This window comes from Chiloscyllium punctatum, chromosome 18, assembly GCF_047496795.1.
Source record: "Chiloscyllium punctatum isolate Juve2018m chromosome 18, sChiPun1.3, whole genome shotgun sequence".
Taxonomy (NCBI): Eukaryota; Metazoa; Chordata; class Chondrichthyes; order Orectolobiformes; family Hemiscylliidae; genus Chiloscyllium; species Chiloscyllium punctatum.
Window position 1 is genome coordinate 98,461,016 of NC_092756.1, and position 18,663 is coordinate 98,479,678.

An 18,663-nucleotide genomic window follows, 5' to 3' on the forward strand; every position below is an offset into this window, starting at 1 on the left:
AATTTCAGTTACATCACACTGTAAACTTTTGCTATAAATTCTGTGTCTTACAATCTTATTCTCCACAACCACCTGAAGGAGCAGCACTCCAAAAGCTAGTGCTTCTAAATAAACCTGTTGGATGATAACCTGGGGTTGTGAGATTTTTAACTTTGTACACCCCAGTCCAACACCGGTGTCTCCAAATCATGACTACCATCAACATACTCTTAAGATTGTCAATGTACTCAATTCAAACTTGATTGGAATTTGGTATTTTGGGGTATAACTTAAACTGATTGGCCGAATTCGAATTTGTTTTTGTCTCATAGCAACTCAGCCAGTGCTATCTATTCTGAACCAAATGTTACATTGTAAAGTCTCCAGCACTCATTGTGCTTGACAAGTCCTTCAGTCTCAAAGGTCTAGTACACTTCTACACCTTCATAACAGGTACATAATTCTTTGAAGTTGTGTCAGATATAGATAGTGTAGTTAAGAAGGCATTTAGCACACTTGCCTTCATTTGATTATAAAAGTTGACATGTTATGTTGAGGTTCAACAAGACGTTGGTGAGGCCTCTTCTGGAATACTGTGTCCCCACTTCTTTTCACCTTGTTAAAGGAAGGATATTATAAAGTTGTAAGGTTCAGAAGTGACTTACCAGTATGTAGCTGGGAATGGAGGTTTTGAATTATAAGGAGAAACTGAATTGGCTTGGACTTTTTTTCCGCTGGAGCGCAAGCGGTTGAGGGGACCTTTGAGAGGCTTACAAAATCATGAAGGGCCCAGAAAAGATGAATTGCAGGTGTCTTTTCCCTAGAATGGGGGATTTCAAGAGTAGGGGTCATATTTTTTAAGGTGATAGGAGGAAGGTTTAAAAACACACAAGGGGCAATTTTTTTTTCATATACAGTGTGGTTCATGTGTAGAATGAACTTCCAGAGGAAGTGGTGGACACAGATACTGTTACAAAGTTTAAAAGACATTTGGATAAGCACCATGAAAAAGGAATGTTTGGAGGGATATGGACCAAGCGCAGGTAGGTGGGACTAGTTTAGTTTGGGATTATGATCGATATGGACTGGTTGGACTAAAGGGTCTGTTTCTGTGTTCTCTAACTAATTCAAGATGGATGTTAAGTGTTGGCCTAACATGGAAACACCCATGTCTTTTGAATACATTTTTAAGAATCAGCGTTCTTCACACTTGCACAGATCTTTCCTTTTTTTTTCTTTTTCTACCCATTTCCCATCTAAAGATCTATTACATTTCTGACTTTTTCCAGCATGGGTGGTTTTCAGAGGCTGCTTTTTCATTCTTAGTTATTTATAAGGACAGCATTAATTTCCTAGACACTATAGCATCTAAAAATATTTTTTCCCCCCAAAATACCTTACACAAACTCCCACAAATGAAAATCCATCATCGGAAACACATCTTTTGCAGACTTGGTGGGGTCACAGCTAATGAATTTTCATCACTTACGCTCAAAGATGGAATATCTTAACCAGCCAAGTACAACCCTACTTAAATGTCTTGGGTCTCAATCACAGATTTAAATCAACATTAAACACCATTTATCACAATATGATCTAGCAAATATCTTTTATTCTGGTTGTTCCTAAATTTTATACAGCCCTCAATTTCACATACAATACAAACATATGAACAAATTGCAAAACTACGCTTTTCAACCTTTCAAGCCCACTCCACTTCAAGATTTCTTTGTATTTCAAATTCCACATTTTCATCTACTCAAGAACCTTTTCCCATCTATTGTCAAGAATTTACTTTCGCCTTAAAAATATTCAGAGACCCCCCCTACCCCCAGATGCCAAGAATTCTGAAGTGATACAACTCTTCAAGAAAAATAATTCCCTTATTTCTGTCCTAAAAAAAAAGAGACCTCCATTTTTAAAACAATGTCCACGAGTTCTAGATCAGCCACAAAATAAACATACTTTCCACATCCTTGTCAAAACTTTTCAGGATCATTTAAACTTCAGTCAAAACACCCCTTGTTCTTCTGAACACAGTGAAAGCAAGCCTAACCCATCCAATGTTTCTTCATAAACAATTTGTTCATTCTAGGTATCAATAGAATAAATCATCTCCAAACATCCTCCCTTAACTGAGATCAAAACTACAATCAGTTTTCAAGATGTGATCTCACTAATAATGTCCTGTATTGTTGGTGCATAACATTCTTAGACTTAAATGTTCAATTCTTCTTGTAATAAACACACACATCTCTTTAGCCTTCCTGATTATGTGCTGTACCCACGAACCAACTTCTAGTGCCTCATGCACTCGAATACAGAGTTCCCCCACACCTCGAAATTCTGCAGTCATTCTCCATTTAACTAACCTTTAAAAAATTCTTACTGCCAAACTGAACGACTTCAAATTTTCTCTCATAATCTAGACTTTTACAAAATGACTTAACCTATATTGGTCTGTATCCTTGATATTTTAGCTTCACATCATAGTTTCATACCCATCTTTATGCCATCTGCAAATTGTGAGCTTTCACCGATGTCACTGATATTAATTGTAAGAGGCTGACGGCCCATCACAGACTCCTACAGGACACCATTCATCACCTTCTGCCTGAAAAAGATCCATTGCATATAAGTTTTATTTTCTAGCTAGCCATCTTCTAACCATATCAGTATATTACCTCCGCTCCTACTTTGCGCAAAGTGTGAAATCTCATCAAATGTCTTCTCGAAATCAAAGTACATTACATCAACAGGTTTGCCTTTAATCACAGCACACATTATTCCTTCAAAAGAATTTCAATAAATTGGGTCAACATGATTTTCCTTTGACTAAACCATGCTGACTCCTTCCAATTATCTTGAGTTTTTCCAATTGCCGAGATATAACCTCCTTAGTGACAGATTTTTAACACCTTCCTCACAACTGATGTTAAGCTAATGCACCTACACTTTCCTGCCTCCATCCCTTTTTGATTTCAGGAGTTATATTTGCTACTTGCCAGATTGATGGATCTTTTTCTAAAATCTAATGAAACATTGAAAAATTGATAACACCATTTACATTAGCAGCTCTTAACCCAAGGATGAAGTTTATTGGACCTGAAGATTTAACAACCCACAGCTTCATCAGTGTTTTCAGTACCACTTCTTTAGTGACTATAATTTCACCATGACCTTCTTCCTTCAACCTCCTGATTCACAAATATTACTTGGATTTTTAAAAATATCATTCATTTTGAAGACAAAAGCAAAATATTTATTCACTTTATTCACTTTTTTATAATCTATAACCTCTCCATTCTCACCCTCCAAAGGACCAATACTCACTTTACTTGTACTTACCTTTTTCCTTGTTACATACTTGTAGGTTCATTTGCAAGCAATTCATTATTTCATTTTCCTGGATCCCACTCAGCTGAGTATCCACTTATTGTCAAATTTAAAATTTTTCTCATTGGTCCTGCAGCCTCCTTCTGTCCTTTCAGGAGCACCCCTCACCACGTCTATCCATTCTTTCCACAGGGGCAACTTTTCTCCGATTGATCACCCCAGGGAATGAATTTTCATTGCCATTTTGGGTACTTTTTTTAGCGTTCATGTTTATTTTGAGCATTGGTTAAAATTAGAGGTTACAGCACATTAATTTGGTGTTTCATTTGGTATTTTGTTGAACATTTTAGTATGCATTAGACGGTCTTAGCAATTATTGTAAAATTGGTCACTGAGGTCAAAACATGTGTAGAGTTTCCCAAACAAGCTGTTAGACATGGATTGGCCTGATGTCTCCTCAGCCAGATAGAAGTTTCTAAAAAAGAAACCAAAAAGCGCTGAATTGAAAAGAATATTTTCCAGACAGGACAGGCTAAGTGACCTACTTTAGCTCTTTGATCATAAGACCATAAGATGCAAGTCACATACTTCCTGACTTGGAAATATGTTGTCATTTTCAGCATGGCAGGTTCGCATTTCCCAAATTTTCTCCCACTATCACTGCATGTTGATGGTTGGCAAGGTACAGAGAACATAGAACAATACAGTGCAGAACAGGCCCTTCGGCCCTCGATGTTGTGCCGACCTGTGAACTATTCTCAGCTTGTCCCCCTACACTATCCCAAAATCAACCATGTTCTTATCTAAGGATTATTTAAATCTCCCTAATATGGCTGAGTTGACTACATCAGCAGGTAGGGCATTCGACGTCCTTACCACTCTCTGCATAAAGAACTTGCCTCTGACATCTGTCCTAAATCTATCACCCCTTAATTTGTAGTTATGCCCACTCATACAGGCTGATAGCATCATCCTAGGAAAAAGACTTTCACTGCCTACCCTATCTAATCCTCTGGTCATCTTGTATGTCTCATATCAAATCCCCTCTTAGCCTTCTTCTTTCCAATGAGAACAGACCCAAGTCCCTCAGCCTTTCCTAGTAAGACCTTCCCTCCAGACCAGGCAATATCCTAGTAAATCTCTGCACCTTTTCCAATGCTTCCACATCCTTCCCGAAATGTGTGGACCAGAACCGTACACAATATTCCAAGTGTGGCCGCATCAGCATTTTGTATAGTTGCAGCATGATATTGCGGTTCCGGAACTCAATCCCTCTACAAATGAAATGTAAAACACCGTATGCCTTCTTAATAGCACTATCTACCTGGGTGGCAACTTTCAGGGATCTATCTTTCAGAGGGACTCCAAGATCCCTCTGCACATCCACACTACCAAGAATCTTTCCATTGATCCATACTCTGCTTTCCCGTTATTCTTCCCAAAGTGCATCACCTCACATTTAGCTGTATTGAGCTCCAGTTGCCACCTCTTGGCCCAATTCTGCAGTTTATCCAAGTCCCCCTGCAACCTGTAACATTCTTCCAAACTATCCACTACTCTACCAACTTTAGTGTCATCTGCAAATTTACTAATCCATCCAGCTATGCCTGCATCTAAGTCATTTATGAAAATGACAAACAGCAGTGGTCCCAAAACAGATCCTTGTGACACACCACTAGTAGAGGGAAGGGAGAAGATCTATAAGACTGGGGACAAAGTAGGAATGAGGTGCTCAGCTCCACAGCAGCCATTGCTTTCACAGAACTCATGTTCCCACATTTTCAGCTTCAAAAAACATTTTCATGGGATCAGAGCATTACTGCTTAGCCAGTATTTATTGCCCATCCCTACTTACCCTTAGATAGTGCTCTTGAGCTGCATCCTTGAACTGCTGCAGTCTAATAGGTACGAATAGCCCACAATGCCATTAGGGAGGAAGTTGCAGGATTCTGATTCATCAATGGTATATTTCCAAGTCGGTGATCTCTTCATCTAAGTCATTGGTATAAATTGTGACAAGTTGAGGGCCCACCACAGATCCCTGTAAAACCCCACTTGTCACATCTTGCCAGTCATTTACACACACATTTATTTCCAGCTAATCAACCTTCTTTCCAATGCCAGTATATTACACCACTCTTACTTTGCATAATATGTAGAATCTCATCAAATGTCTTCACTCACTCCACCAATGCACAGTAGCAGCAATATGTACTATCTACAAGATGCACTGCAGATTTAACCAAAGATCCTGAGACAGCAATTTTCAAATCCATGACCACTTCCATCTAGGAGGAGAGGGCAGAATATATATGGGAACACCACTCGTAAACCTCCAAACCACCTACTATCCTGACTTGGAAATATATCACTGTTCCTTCACTGTCACTGGGTCAAAATCCTGAAACGCCCTCCCTAAAGCCATTGTGGGTCAACCAACAGCACTCGGAATACTGCAGTTCAATGCAGCAGCTCACCATTGCCTTCTGAAGGGGTGACTAGTGATAGGCAATAAGTACAAGACCAGCCGGTGACACCCACATCCCAGAAGTGAATAATAATGATTAAATGATTTGAGAAAAGCTTATCCGTGGCTTCTCTAGTGGTCAAGTGGATTTATCCACAACATGCCTCTGATTTCCAGACAAGCATGATCCCAGAGTTAATTTCTGATTTGTGCTAATTCAAGTAGATCTGTGGTAGGAATGATACAGAGCCCTTGATTAGGAAATGGAAAACTGGCCCAAAGCCCAGTGGTGGAAATGCAACTACAGATAGGCTGAAAACTTCAGTTTTAATTGTACTTGTCTGTGAAGCTGATCAATTTCAGGAGAAACAGGAATCAAGCATTTGAACACTTTCAACAAGACCAAGAGATGGAACAGGATAAAATTACGAAAAAACTTTGCATATTGCTAAACATAAAAACAATGCCAGATATTGAAGGACCAGGGCACTGAAAGCATTCATGTGACAGTAAAGAAGCCAAATAGGATTTTGGATTGTGCAGGGTCTAGGATACAGTATGATTCATACATTGAGATACTGAGCCCATCTCTCTTTCGATTTTTTTTTCCACCTGGACTGGAGAAGTGCATGAGATACAGTATTTTACTGCATGTGTCTTTACAAAGGGTGTGTTTACGGGATGTTACTCTATTGGAACAGTTGCTGTTTAGCAGTTAAATAATCTACTACTCTTAAATTTTCCAAAAGAGTCAAGTTATTCCGATTTCTTCTTTCTTTTGTTTATTTTAACTAAAGTATATGAATAAAGTGTGTTTTGCTTCAAGACGGGTAGTTTCACCAATCAAATTGCACACAGAACGCAATGCCTGGCACTTGCCTTTTAAACAAGAAAAAGGTTAGGGTCTAGGCGACCTATTTAATTTATTTGGGGGGGGGGGGGGGGGGGTTTGTCTGGTCCATAACAATAGCAATAGACTTCCTGTCTGACACCCAGCATCAGACATTTCAGCTTCAAAGAGATACCACACAAGTCAATTTGTGCACATCAAAAGGAGACTCATAGTAGAGTCAAAATCCTTTAAAGGTATGAAGCTGAACAAGAACCTCGAGAAAGTTTTACTTTAAACCTAGGGACTGACATGAAGGGCCAAAAGGGGGAAGATGAGTGGACAGATAAGATAAAAGCATTTTACATCAATTATATTAAACATTTCAAATGAATTCCCAGGGAGGCAATAATGTCCAATAACAACATGGATTTTGAGGAGTCAGATGTGCATTTAGTGAGCAAAATCAATCGAAAGATTACAGACAGTGAATTTTTTTTTGTCTTGAACTTTGTAGCCAGCTAAATGCTTCAAAATGATTTTGTTTTGAGAGTCTGTAAAAATTCGTAAGGGAAGAAAATACAACTATTTTGAGAACATTGTGATACATCAATTATCTTAGCTTTACTGGTAGATTTCCATGCCAGGAGATGGAAGATTAGTCTTCAAATTCCAATGAGTCAACTCATTCATGTAAGATGATTTTTTTTTGGGGGGGGGGGGGTGGTGGGAGAGCGGGGTGAGTTGGTGATAACAATCACAATCTAAAAACTTATGCATAAGCCAATGTGTTGGCTTGTAGAAAGATTTGCAGTTACGTAGCAAGTTATCATACTTTAGACACATGACAAAGCTCTGCACATGCAACGAATTACTTCGCAGTACAGGTTGGCTGCTACACAGATAACATTACAGTTGTATTTAGGAAAGATGTTACAACGTAACAGCACAATACAGGCCCTTTGGCCCTCAATGTCACGCCGACCTGTGAAACCAATCTAAATCCAGTATGTGGATGTACCTACTACAGAAGGTTCAAAACTTGACCTTCTCTTGGGAAATAAGGCAGGGCAGATAACAGAGGTGTCAATGGAGGAGCACTTTGGGACCAGCAACCATAATTCTATTAGCTTTAGAATAGTTATGGAATGGAATAGACTGGATCTAAAAGTTGAAGTTCTAAATTAGAGGAAGGCCAATTTTAATGGTATCAGGCAAGAACATTCAAAGTTGATTGGGGGCAGGTAAAGGGACAGCTGGAAAATAGGAATTCTTCAAACATGAGTTACCGAGAGTCCAGAGACACTATGTTCCTGTTAGGGTGAACAACGAGGTTGCTAAGTGTAGGGAATGCTGCATGACTAGGGAAATTAAGATTTTGGTCAAGAATAAGAAGGAAGCATACGGCAGGCATAGATAGGATAGATCGAGTGAATCATTAGAAGAGTATAAAGGCAGTAGGAGTATACTTAAGAGGGAAATCAAGAAGGCAAAATGGGGACATCAGATAGCTTTGGCAAATAGGGTTAAGGAGAATCCAAAGCAATTCTACAAATACATTAAGGACAAGTGGGTAACTAGAGAGAGAAGAGGATGACTTAAAGATCAGCAAGGCCATCTATGCGTGGTACTGCAAGAGATGGGGAGTCACTAAACAAGTATTTTGCATCAGTGTGTACTGTGGAGAAGGATATGGAAAATAGAGAATGTAGTGAAATAAGTAGCGACATCTTGAAAATTGTCCATATTACACAGACAGGGGTGCTGGACTTCTGAAAACACATAAAAGATAGATAAATTCCTGGGACCTGATCAGGCGTACCCAAGAATTCTGTGGGAAGCTAGGGAAATGATTGCAGGACCTATTGCGGAGATATTTGTATCATTGATAGCCACAGGTGAGGTGCCAGAAGACTGGAGGCTGGTTAACATGGTGCCACTATTTAAGAAAGGTGGAAAGGACAAGCCAGGAGACAGTGAGGACTGCAGATGCCGGAGTCAAGACTGTGTTGCTGGAAAAGCACAGCAGGTCAAGCAGCATCCGAGGAGCAGAAGAATCAACATTTTGGGCATAAGCCCTTCAGAAGGGATGCCCAAAACGTCAATTCTTCTGCTCGGAAGGAAAAGCCAGGAAACTATAGACCATTGAGCCTGACATTGGTGATGGGCAGGTTGTTAGAGGGAATCCTGAGGGACAGGACAGGATTTACAGGGATTTGGAAAGGCAATGACTGATCACGGCGAGGCAACACGGCTTTGTGCGTAGGAAATCCTGTCTCATGAACTTGATCGACTTTTGTGAAGAAGTAACAAAGAGGATTGAAGAGGGAAGAGTGGTAGACATAAACTGTGGTAATGAAGTGGTAGACTTCAATAAAACATTGAACAAGGTTTCTCATGGTAGACTGGTTAGTAAGGTTAGATCACATGGAATATAGGGAGAACTAATTATGTGGATGCAGAACTGGCTCGAAGGTCGAAGACAGAGTGTGGTGGTGGAGGGTTGTTTTTCAGACTGGAGGCCTGTGCCACAAGCATCAATGCTGGGTCCACTGCTTTTCATCATTTATATAAATAATTTGGATGTGAACCTAAGAGGTATGATTAGTAAGTTTGCAGAAGACACCAATATAGGAGGTGTAGTGGGCAGTGAAGAAGGTTACCTCAGAGTACAACAGGATCTTGATCAGATGAGTCAATGGGCTGAGGAGTGGCAAATGGAATTTAATTCAGATAAATGTGAGGTGCTGCATTTTGGAAAGCCACATCAGGGCAGAACTTGTACACTTAATGGTACGATCCTGAGGAGTGTTGCTAAACAAAGAGACCTTTGGAGCACAGGTTCACAGTTCCTTGAAAGTGGAGTCGCAGGCAGTTAGGATAGTGAAGGAGGCATTTGGTATGCTTGCGCTTGTTGGTCAGTGCATTAAGTACAGGAGTTGGGAGGTCATATTGTGGTTATACAGGACATTGGTTAGGCCATTATTGGAATACGGCATGTAATTCTGGTCTCCCTCCTTTCAGTAGGATGTTGTGAAACTTGGAAGGGTTCAGATAAGATTGACAAGGATGTTGCCAGGGTTGAAGGGTTTGAGCTATAGGGAAAACTGAACAGACTGCCGCCATTTTCCCTGGAGTTTCATAGTTTATATTGTGAAAAACTCCAGTGTTGCAGTATTTATCTGAAACAATAAAATATCTCAGTTATTGTTTTTCCCCACTCTTTAAATTGCATTTTAAGCTGCAAGGGCAAAGAGTCTACCTGAGTCAACAAAGGTGATTCTTCAGTCACTGGGAATGGACCAGACTAAGTGAACTTCAGCTACCTCTCCTTCCCTATCCTGCACATCATATTTTCACTTCTCCCAAAGTCTGAGAAGTCAAAGAACTGAGAAAAAGTACATTACTCAGATAATCATTGAGGGATTGGACATAGGGGGTGTAATTACCATGTAATGATCCATGTAATCAGAGGCTGAGGGGTTATCTTGTGGAGGTTTGTGAACCATGAGGTGCATGGATAGGGTAAGTAGACACAGTCTTTTTCCCAGGGTGGGCAAGTCCAAAACTAGAGGGCATAGGTTAAAGTTGAGAAGGGCAAGATTTTAAAAGGACCTAAAGGGCAACTTTATCACACAGAGGATGATGCATATATGGAATGAGCTGCCAGAGGAAGTGGTGGAGACTGATACAATTACATATTTAAAAGGAATCTGGGATGCTTATATAAACAGGAAGGGTTTAAAGGGATAATGGGCCAAATGCTGGCAAACAGGACTAGATTTATTTAGGATATCTGGTCGGAATGGATGAGTTGAACCGAAGGGTTTGTTTAGTGTTGTACATCTCTATGACAAATATGGCCGACATTTTATGTATAGCAAGATTCTATAAACAGTAGTGAAATAAATGCCAAGGTTTGGTTTTGATTGAGGGAGGAATACTGGCTGAGGATCTCATTTTCTGCTTTGTAGAATACTGAGAGATCTTGAATGTCCATTTAATCATTGCCATAATAGAGCTTCATTCAATCTCCTGTCTGAAGGATACATGCAAGTCTGAATAGTTTTGACCGAGGCTGTTCCCCAGGCTGGAGAGCCCAGAATGAGGTCACAGTCAAAGGATAGGAGTTGGCCATTTCATACCGAGATCAGGAAAGATTTCTTTACTCACAAGGTTGTGAATCTCTGGAACTCTCTTGACCTAGAGGGTTGTAGATACACAGTATATTCAAGACTACGGATACATTTTTGGATTTTGAGATTTGAAGGAATGTACAGTTGGATTCAAGGATCAACTGTAACATCGAATAGTTAAGCAGACCCCTCAGCAATGCACTGAAATTATGGAGTGGCAATTGAAACCTCAGCTTTTTGACTCAGCAACAAGGATACTACAGAGAAACCAATTTAGAGAGGATGGAATTACTTGAATTGTTGATTTTCTTTAACTTAAGCATTTATCTATAAAAATAAAAACTATTCATAAGCAATGCAATATAAAAACCCAAACTATCTTGACCTCCAGCTTTTTCCCCCGGTGATATAAGAACAAGTAAAAAGTCAAAGGGTAAAAGAGAATTGCAATAATGCTTGAATTTTCATAGTTTATATTGTGAAAAACTCCAGTGTTGCAGTATTTATCTGAAACAATAAAATATCTCAGTTATTGTTTTTCCCCACTCTTTAAATTGCATTTTAAGCTGCAAGGACAAAGAGTCTACCTGAGTCAACAAAGGTGATTCTTCAGTCACTGGGAATGGACCAGACTAAGTGAACTTCAGCTACCTCTCCTTCCCTATCCTGCACATCATATTTTCACTTCTCAGTCAAAGAACTGAGAAAAAGTACATTACTCAGATAATCATTGAGGGATTGGACATAGGGGGTGTAATTACCATGTAATGATCTATGACTGAGAATCTGGGTACAACAAATACATAGCATCAACTGTATTCCGAACTCATCATTACAGCTCACCAAATACAACAGCAATCAATTAGCAATGTCTTCATTTAAGACCATTCAAAAAACTAAAGCAATCAAAACAAGGACAACTTTTTGTCCAATTGCTCATGTCCTTGTCAGCTGATGTTCAGAACAAGCCCTAGCAGAGTGCGTTAGCAGGCTCTACAACCACTCTTGTGCCAAGGTGAAACCCCAATATCAACAAACACAACAGAAGTCACAAAACAATGTCTGGTATTAGGAATTATGAATATTTCCCCCCCTTCTCAGTCCCAGAATATGAAGGTTCCTAACCTTGCTCCTGTTGAAAAACATGTAAACAAAAACTATGCCCCTAGACTAACCTGAAATATCAAAATATCATTGAACATTACTGAATAAAGCTGAAGAACTCTGACACTCTTACCATGAAGGTCTTGAGACACGCTTGCTGGCGCCTTGACCCGTCATTAACCTGCATGAGAAGGGTTTCTGTGCAAATATCCGCAAACACTTTTGTACAAACACTGTTTGGAAGGAAAAACATTTCAACAGGTTAGAACAGAAAATAAAGCCATCAGAAACACATATCAATCGAACAGTTTATTTGGACCAGTTAGACACCCACACAATTACAAACATTGAAGCCAAGTTGTCCAGGACCTTAGTGTCTTCCTTATATTCCAACTACATATTCTGGAATCAGGGAAAATAGGCACTCAATGTCAAGTAAGGATCCTAAGCAAAGCACATACAGACACTGAGGAAAGCTCATACTACTTTGCCCCAAATAATATACCTCAATATCAACATTAGAAGAATGCACTTTTGTTTGACACCATTTGCAACACAAATACCATGTTATAGCCCAACAGGATTATTTGAAATCACAAGCTTTCGGAGTTTAGCTCCTAGGTGTTCCTAGCCAGGGAACTCCTAGAGGCATGGCACTCATCCACAGATTCAATCAATAAGCACATCGACCTGGACCCAATATACCGGCCACTGCAACGGACAGCTGGAACTGACAACGGGAAGCAGCAGATTCAAACCACTACAGAGGAAAGATCACAGAAGCGCTTCACAGGAGGCTCCCAAGCACTGAGGATGTCACCTAGACAGGGGACGAAACGTCTGCAATACAAATTCCCAGCTCGGCGAACAGAACCACAACAACGGTGTCATGTGACTTCTGACTTTGTACGCCTCAGCCCAACACCGGCACCTCCACATAATTTGCAACACCAGCTACTCTTACAGTACCAGTGAAACATTCAAAATAGAACAGCCTCAACACCCTAATGTCAAATGTACAGAAGTTTAAAGAACTCAAGTCTTTATGCAGAAGAAAATCTAACTCAAATACCAATTTATTGAAGGACCACTACTCATACAGTACTAAGAATTCATTAAACCAAAGGGCTTCTATTTTGTTTGTCTTGCTACTATACCAGTTGGAGTATAAAACAAAGTCTTCAATATGGTTTTGAGGAATAATTCTTTCACACCCAAACACTGAGCATTATTTAAATATGTAAATTTTACCTGTGACAGTTTTCAAGGGCGTCTACAGCCCAACAGATCTTCTCTTCTGACTACATATGGTGCAAACACTCTGCAACATAAAGAAAAGATAATTAACAAAGTATACTTATTTGGTAATGCAGATCTTGATTATTACTGGTTCATTTCTTAAGAAAATGCATTGACCAATCAAGTTGCCAGGTTTAAACAAAGTTTTACAGCTCACATCATCTAACTGAAACAGAGTCCATTTGCTAACCAATAAGCACACTCAATTTTTTTACAGTAATGTTTTGCATTGGTATTTCTTGCAATTGCCCTGTTGTTTGCAAGATCAAAAGCTTTGACAAAATGTGCTTATCTTCAGCAAAATTTTACTTATTTCAGTGGGTTTCCATTTGTGCAACACAATATTTCTCATCCAAAACCTTAAGGTCCCGTAAATCAACCCTTTTGATACCCAAACAGCCATGATAAGAATGCTGGCTCAGTGGTTAACATTGCTGCCTCACAGCACCAAGGTTGCGGGTTCGATTCCACCCTCAGGTGACTGTGTGACGTTTGCACATTCTCTCGTGTCTGCCTGGGTTTCCTCCAGGTGCTCTGGTTTCCTCAGAGTCCAAAGATGTGCAGGTCAAGTGGACTGGGAATGGAAAATTACCCATAGAGTCCAGGGCTGTGCAGACTATGTGGATTAGTGATCAAATACAGGGTTACATGCACGGGGTGGGTCTGGGTGGAATGCCCTTTGGAGAGTCAGAGATGTACAGCACAGAAACAGACCCTTCAACTCGTCCCTGCCCCAGATATCATAACCTAATCTAGTCCCGTTTGCCAGCACTTGGCCCATATTCCTCTAAACCTTCCTAGTCATATACCCATCCAGATGCCTTTCAAAATGCTGTAATTGTTACAGCCTCCACCATTTCCTCGGATAGCTCATTCCATACACGCACCACTCTCTGCGTGAAAATGTTGCCCCTCAGGTCTAAATCTATGCACTATAGTTCTGGACTCACCCACCCAGGGAAAAGACCTTGTCTATGTACCGTATGCATGCCCCTCATGATTTTATAAATCTCTAAGGTCATCCTTCAGCCTCCGACGCTCCAGGGAAAACAGCCCCAGCCTATTCACCCTCTCCCTATAGATCAAGTTCTCCAATCCTGGCAACATCCTTGTAAATCTTTTCTGAACCCTTTCAAGTTTCACAACATCCTTCCAATAGGAAGGAGAGCAGAATTGCACACAATATTCCAAAAGTGGCCTAACCAATGTCCTGTGCAGTCGCAACATGACCTCCCAACTCCTACACTCAGTGCTCTGACCAATAAAGGAAAGCATACCAAACGCCTTCTTCACTATCTAATCTACTCAAGACTCTACTTTCAAAGAACTATGAACCTGCACTCCAAGGTCTCTGTTCAGCAACACTTCCCAGGACCTTACCATTAAGTGTATATCATGAAGAACCTTGTCGAACACCTTACTGAAGTCCAAAGAGATCATATCTACCGCTCTGTTCTCATTAATCCTCTGTTGTTCAATCAAGTTCGTGAGACATGATTTCCCATGCACAAAACCAAGCTAACTATCCCTGATCAGTCCTGCCTTTTCAAATACATGTAAATCCTGCCCCTCAGGATTCCCTCCAATAACTTGCCCACCACGGATGTCAGGCTCACCAATCTATAGTTCCCTGGCTTGTCCTTACCAACTTTCTTAAATAATGGCACCATGTTAGCCAAGGTCTAGTCTTCCGGCACCTCACCTGTGACTATCTATGATACAAATATCTCAGCAAGAAGCCCAGCAATCACTTCTCTAGCTTCCCACAGAGTTCTAGGGTACACCTGATCAGGTCCTGGGGATTTAACCACTTTTACGTATTTCAAGATATCCAGCACCACCACCTCTGTAATATGGACATTTTTCAAGATGTCACCATCTATTTCCGCACATTCTCTATCTTCCATGTCCTTCTCCACAGTAAACACTGACGCAAAATATTTGTTTACTATCTTCCCCATACCCTGCGGCTCCACACATAGACTGCCTTGCTGATCTTTGAGAGGAGAAGGCTTTTGCCCGAAACATCGACTCACCTGCTCCTCGGATGCTGCCTCACCTGCTGTGCTTTTCCAGCATCACACACTCCAGTCTAATCTCCAGCACTTTCACCAAGCTGATCTTTGAGGGGCCACATGGTCTCCCTAGTTACCCTTTTGTCCTTAACATATTTACCAAATCCCTTTGGATTCTCCTTCACCCATTTGCCAAAGCTATCTCACGTCCTCTTTTTGCTGTTTTTATACTCCTGCTGCCTTTATACTCTAAGGATTCATTCATCTCTCCTGTCCATACCTGACATATGCTTCCTTCCTTTTCCTTAATCAAGACCTCAATTTTTCTAGTCATCCAGCTTTTCCTTTCCCTTCACCCTAACAGGAATATACTGGCTCTGGACTCTCAATATCTCATTTTTGAAGGCTTCCCATTTTCCAGCCAGCCTTTTACCTGCGAACATCTGCCCCCCCAATCAGCTTTTGAAAGTTCTGGCCTAATACTGTCAAAATTAGCCTTCCTCCAATTTAGAACTTCAACTTTTAGATCTGGTCTATCCTTTTCCATCACTATTTTAAAACTAATAGAATTATGGTTGCTGGTCCCAAAGTGCTCCCCCAATGATACCTCGGTCACCTGCCCTGTCTTATTTCCCAAGCATAGGTCAAGTTTTGCACCTTCTCTAATAGGTATAATCACATACTGAATCAGAAAATTTTCTTGTACACACTTAAATTCCTCTCCATCTAAACCCTTAGACTGGGACTGCCATAGTGTTACGTTTGGAAAGTTCAGTGTGGACTTGATGTGCTGAATGGCCTGTTTCTACATACACACACAATCTTCACATACAATCCTCAATGAGTGATAACAAGTTACTCAAGGTGAGCAGGGGAAGAGCTGAAAAGTCATAGTTCAATGCAGTGCTCAGCCTCTGTTGCGTTGTGCATTCCTAATTCAAGCTTATTAGAGGGCAAACAAACCCAATCCAAATGCACTTTTGTTTGACATCTATTCTAATTGCAAAACCAGCCACTCTTACAGTATCAGTGAAACATCCATACAGAACAGCCCCAACAACTTAGAGTCAAATGTAAAAAATACAAAATGCAAGTGACACCCATAATTTATTCAAGTGTTTTTGCATAAGACCAAGTCACCCAAGATCAGATAACTCAACAAAAGTCAGAAATCAAACTTGCAATCTATATCCCCATATCATACCTTAATTTATCAGGATGAGTTTCATGATCTGTATCAAACATTATTTGTTTCACTGGAACCAACGTTTATAAAGTCTGAGAGACGGTGTGTTTTCCGGGACAGGATTGGGGTCAAGAAGAGATTTTCTTGCATACACACACCCCAATGTCTCTCATTCACACACATCACCAACCCCGTAAATCTCGTTCAAGAAGAATACCTTACTGTCTCTAAGTTTCTTGTTAAAGTAGAGGGGAAATTACTACCCAGTGAGACATATTGAAATTTTAAAAATGTGTTGCTGGAAAAGCGCAGCAGGTCAGGCAGCATCAAAGGAACAGGAGAATCGACATTTCGGGCAGAAGCCCTTCTTCAGGAATGTGGAAGCTTATGCCCAAAACATTGATTCTCCTGTTCCTTTGATGATGCCTGACTTGCTGCGCTTTTCCAGCAACACATTTTTAAGCTCTGATCTCCAGCATCTGCAGTCCTCACTTTCTCCTAGACATATTGAAATGACAATAGTGGCTGTTTTTAATTCAAACTTTGATCAAAATCAGAAGCCTTCATGCTTCTAGGAGTAAACCTCTCACTATTTCCCAAAGACTCTGATGAACATTTCAGATCCTTATGCGAGTCACTTGTTTCACGCTTGCATATAAATATACATACATTTTCAACTTCATAAAGCATTAACACTACTTTTTTCAAATATTTACTATTTAAATCTATGAGCAGGACAGCACTTGCTTCAACTGATATCTTTGCTTAGAATACATGCTAAACTATGTTTTTCTGTTATCATAAACAAACCTGATTTTGCTTGTGCACATTTAGGCCACTGGCACACTTAAATAGTACTTCCCTACAATATGACAGTGACAACATTCCGAAAGTAAAGTGCTTCTGGGATGATCCAAGAATTTGAATTCTGCTATATAAACACAAACTATATACTCATGTAGGAACATATAAATTAGGTGTAGGAATAGGCTGGTCACCCCACTAGCCTGCTCCACAATCTGACCACAGTTTCAACTTCACTCTTCCACATAACCATGAAAGAATCTCAACTATAAAAGGGAATTAAAGGCAAGATGGATAACTTTTGAAGTGACCCCAGTTCCACCTCTCTCTGGGGCAGAGAATTCCAAAGGCTCACCACTCCTTTACAAAAGGTGTCCTAAATGGAAACTCTATCTTTAAGCTATGTCCCATTGTTCTAATTTCCTCTAGAGAGGGAACTGTCCTTCCAGTAACCATCCAGTCAGGTTCCCTCAGAACCTTGAATACAGGCCAGTCTGTCCAACCTCCCTCAAAGCAACCTCACTCCCAAACCCAATATCAGATATCAGTCAAGTCAATCAGTTATGAACTATTTCTAACTGATTTACATCCTATTCTACATAAGGAAACCACAACGGTATTTAGTACTCCAGATGTGGCCTTCATACAACTGTAGCAAAATATCCTTATTTTATATTCCATTTGCCTCCCTAATCACTTGCTGCATCTTCACACCAATCTTTCATAATTCATTTGCCAGGACAGCCAGATCTCTTTGTACCTCAGTTCTGCAATATTAAATGTAGCAAACTAAATCTTCAATATTACATGGTTCTGTTAAATTATATTTATTCAGCTAAATCATATCTGTTGATGGCAACATACTTTGAAAACACTGACCTAACAGTTTTACATGCTTTATGAATAATCATTTAATTCACCACCTCAAATCTTTCTCACCAGTGTTAGTCTTGTTACCATGTGTACTTTGCAATGATGCTGCAAGGTTCAAAATGCTCTTTACAAATTTGGAATGCTAAAATCCACACATGTACAGAGTTCTTTCCACAGATCATTCTAGGCAAATTTCCCACTCCCACTCCCACTATTACAAACACTGCAATCCCAGTGACAATACCACATATATTAAAAGCAATCGACAGGGATTAAAAGGCAATGCTTGACAATTTTAAATCATGCTTTGAATTAATCTGGTTTTGAAGAAAATTGAAATCTTATCATTTATTGCTGACCATCTCCTGTGCAACACAAATTACATACACTGGTACAAGGAGTTCAAGAATATTTTCCCACATTCGTTGCTCAACTTATTCCAAATGTTATCAACAAGCCTCAACATCTACTTCATTCTGCTACCAGCACACCATGGCTGCAGTGCGCAACATCTATAGGGTGCCATAGCAGTTTAATTTAGAAAAATGTGAAGTGTTGCATCTTGGTAAGACAAATCAGGGCAGGACTTGTACACTTAATGGTAAGGTCCTGGGAGTGTTGCTGAACAAAGAGGT

General features: G+C 40.1%; 1 protein-coding gene across 5 annotated transcripts in view; it reads right to left on the minus strand.

Annotated features, from left to right (window-relative positions):
• LOC140489393 (trinucleotide repeat-containing gene 6B protein-like) overlaps positions 1–18,663 on the minus strand; it is a 224,314-nt gene that overhangs the window by 169,294 nt on the left and 36,357 nt on the right. For 4 of the 5 annotated variants that reach the window (XM_072588897.1, XM_072588900.1, XM_072588896.1 and 1 more), the window contains exons 2-3: positions 13,103–13,172; positions 11,985–12,084 (exon numbers count right to left, since the gene is read on the minus strand). In XM_072588897.1, the coding sequence (XP_072444998.1) occupies positions 11,985–12,038 (54 nt within the window). In that variant the 5' untranslated portion in view covers positions 12,039–12,084; positions 13,103–13,172. Of the gene's footprint in view, positions 1–11,984; positions 12,085–13,102; positions 13,173–18,663 lie in introns of those variants that run through there. The other variant, XM_072588899.1, reaches the window with a different exon arrangement.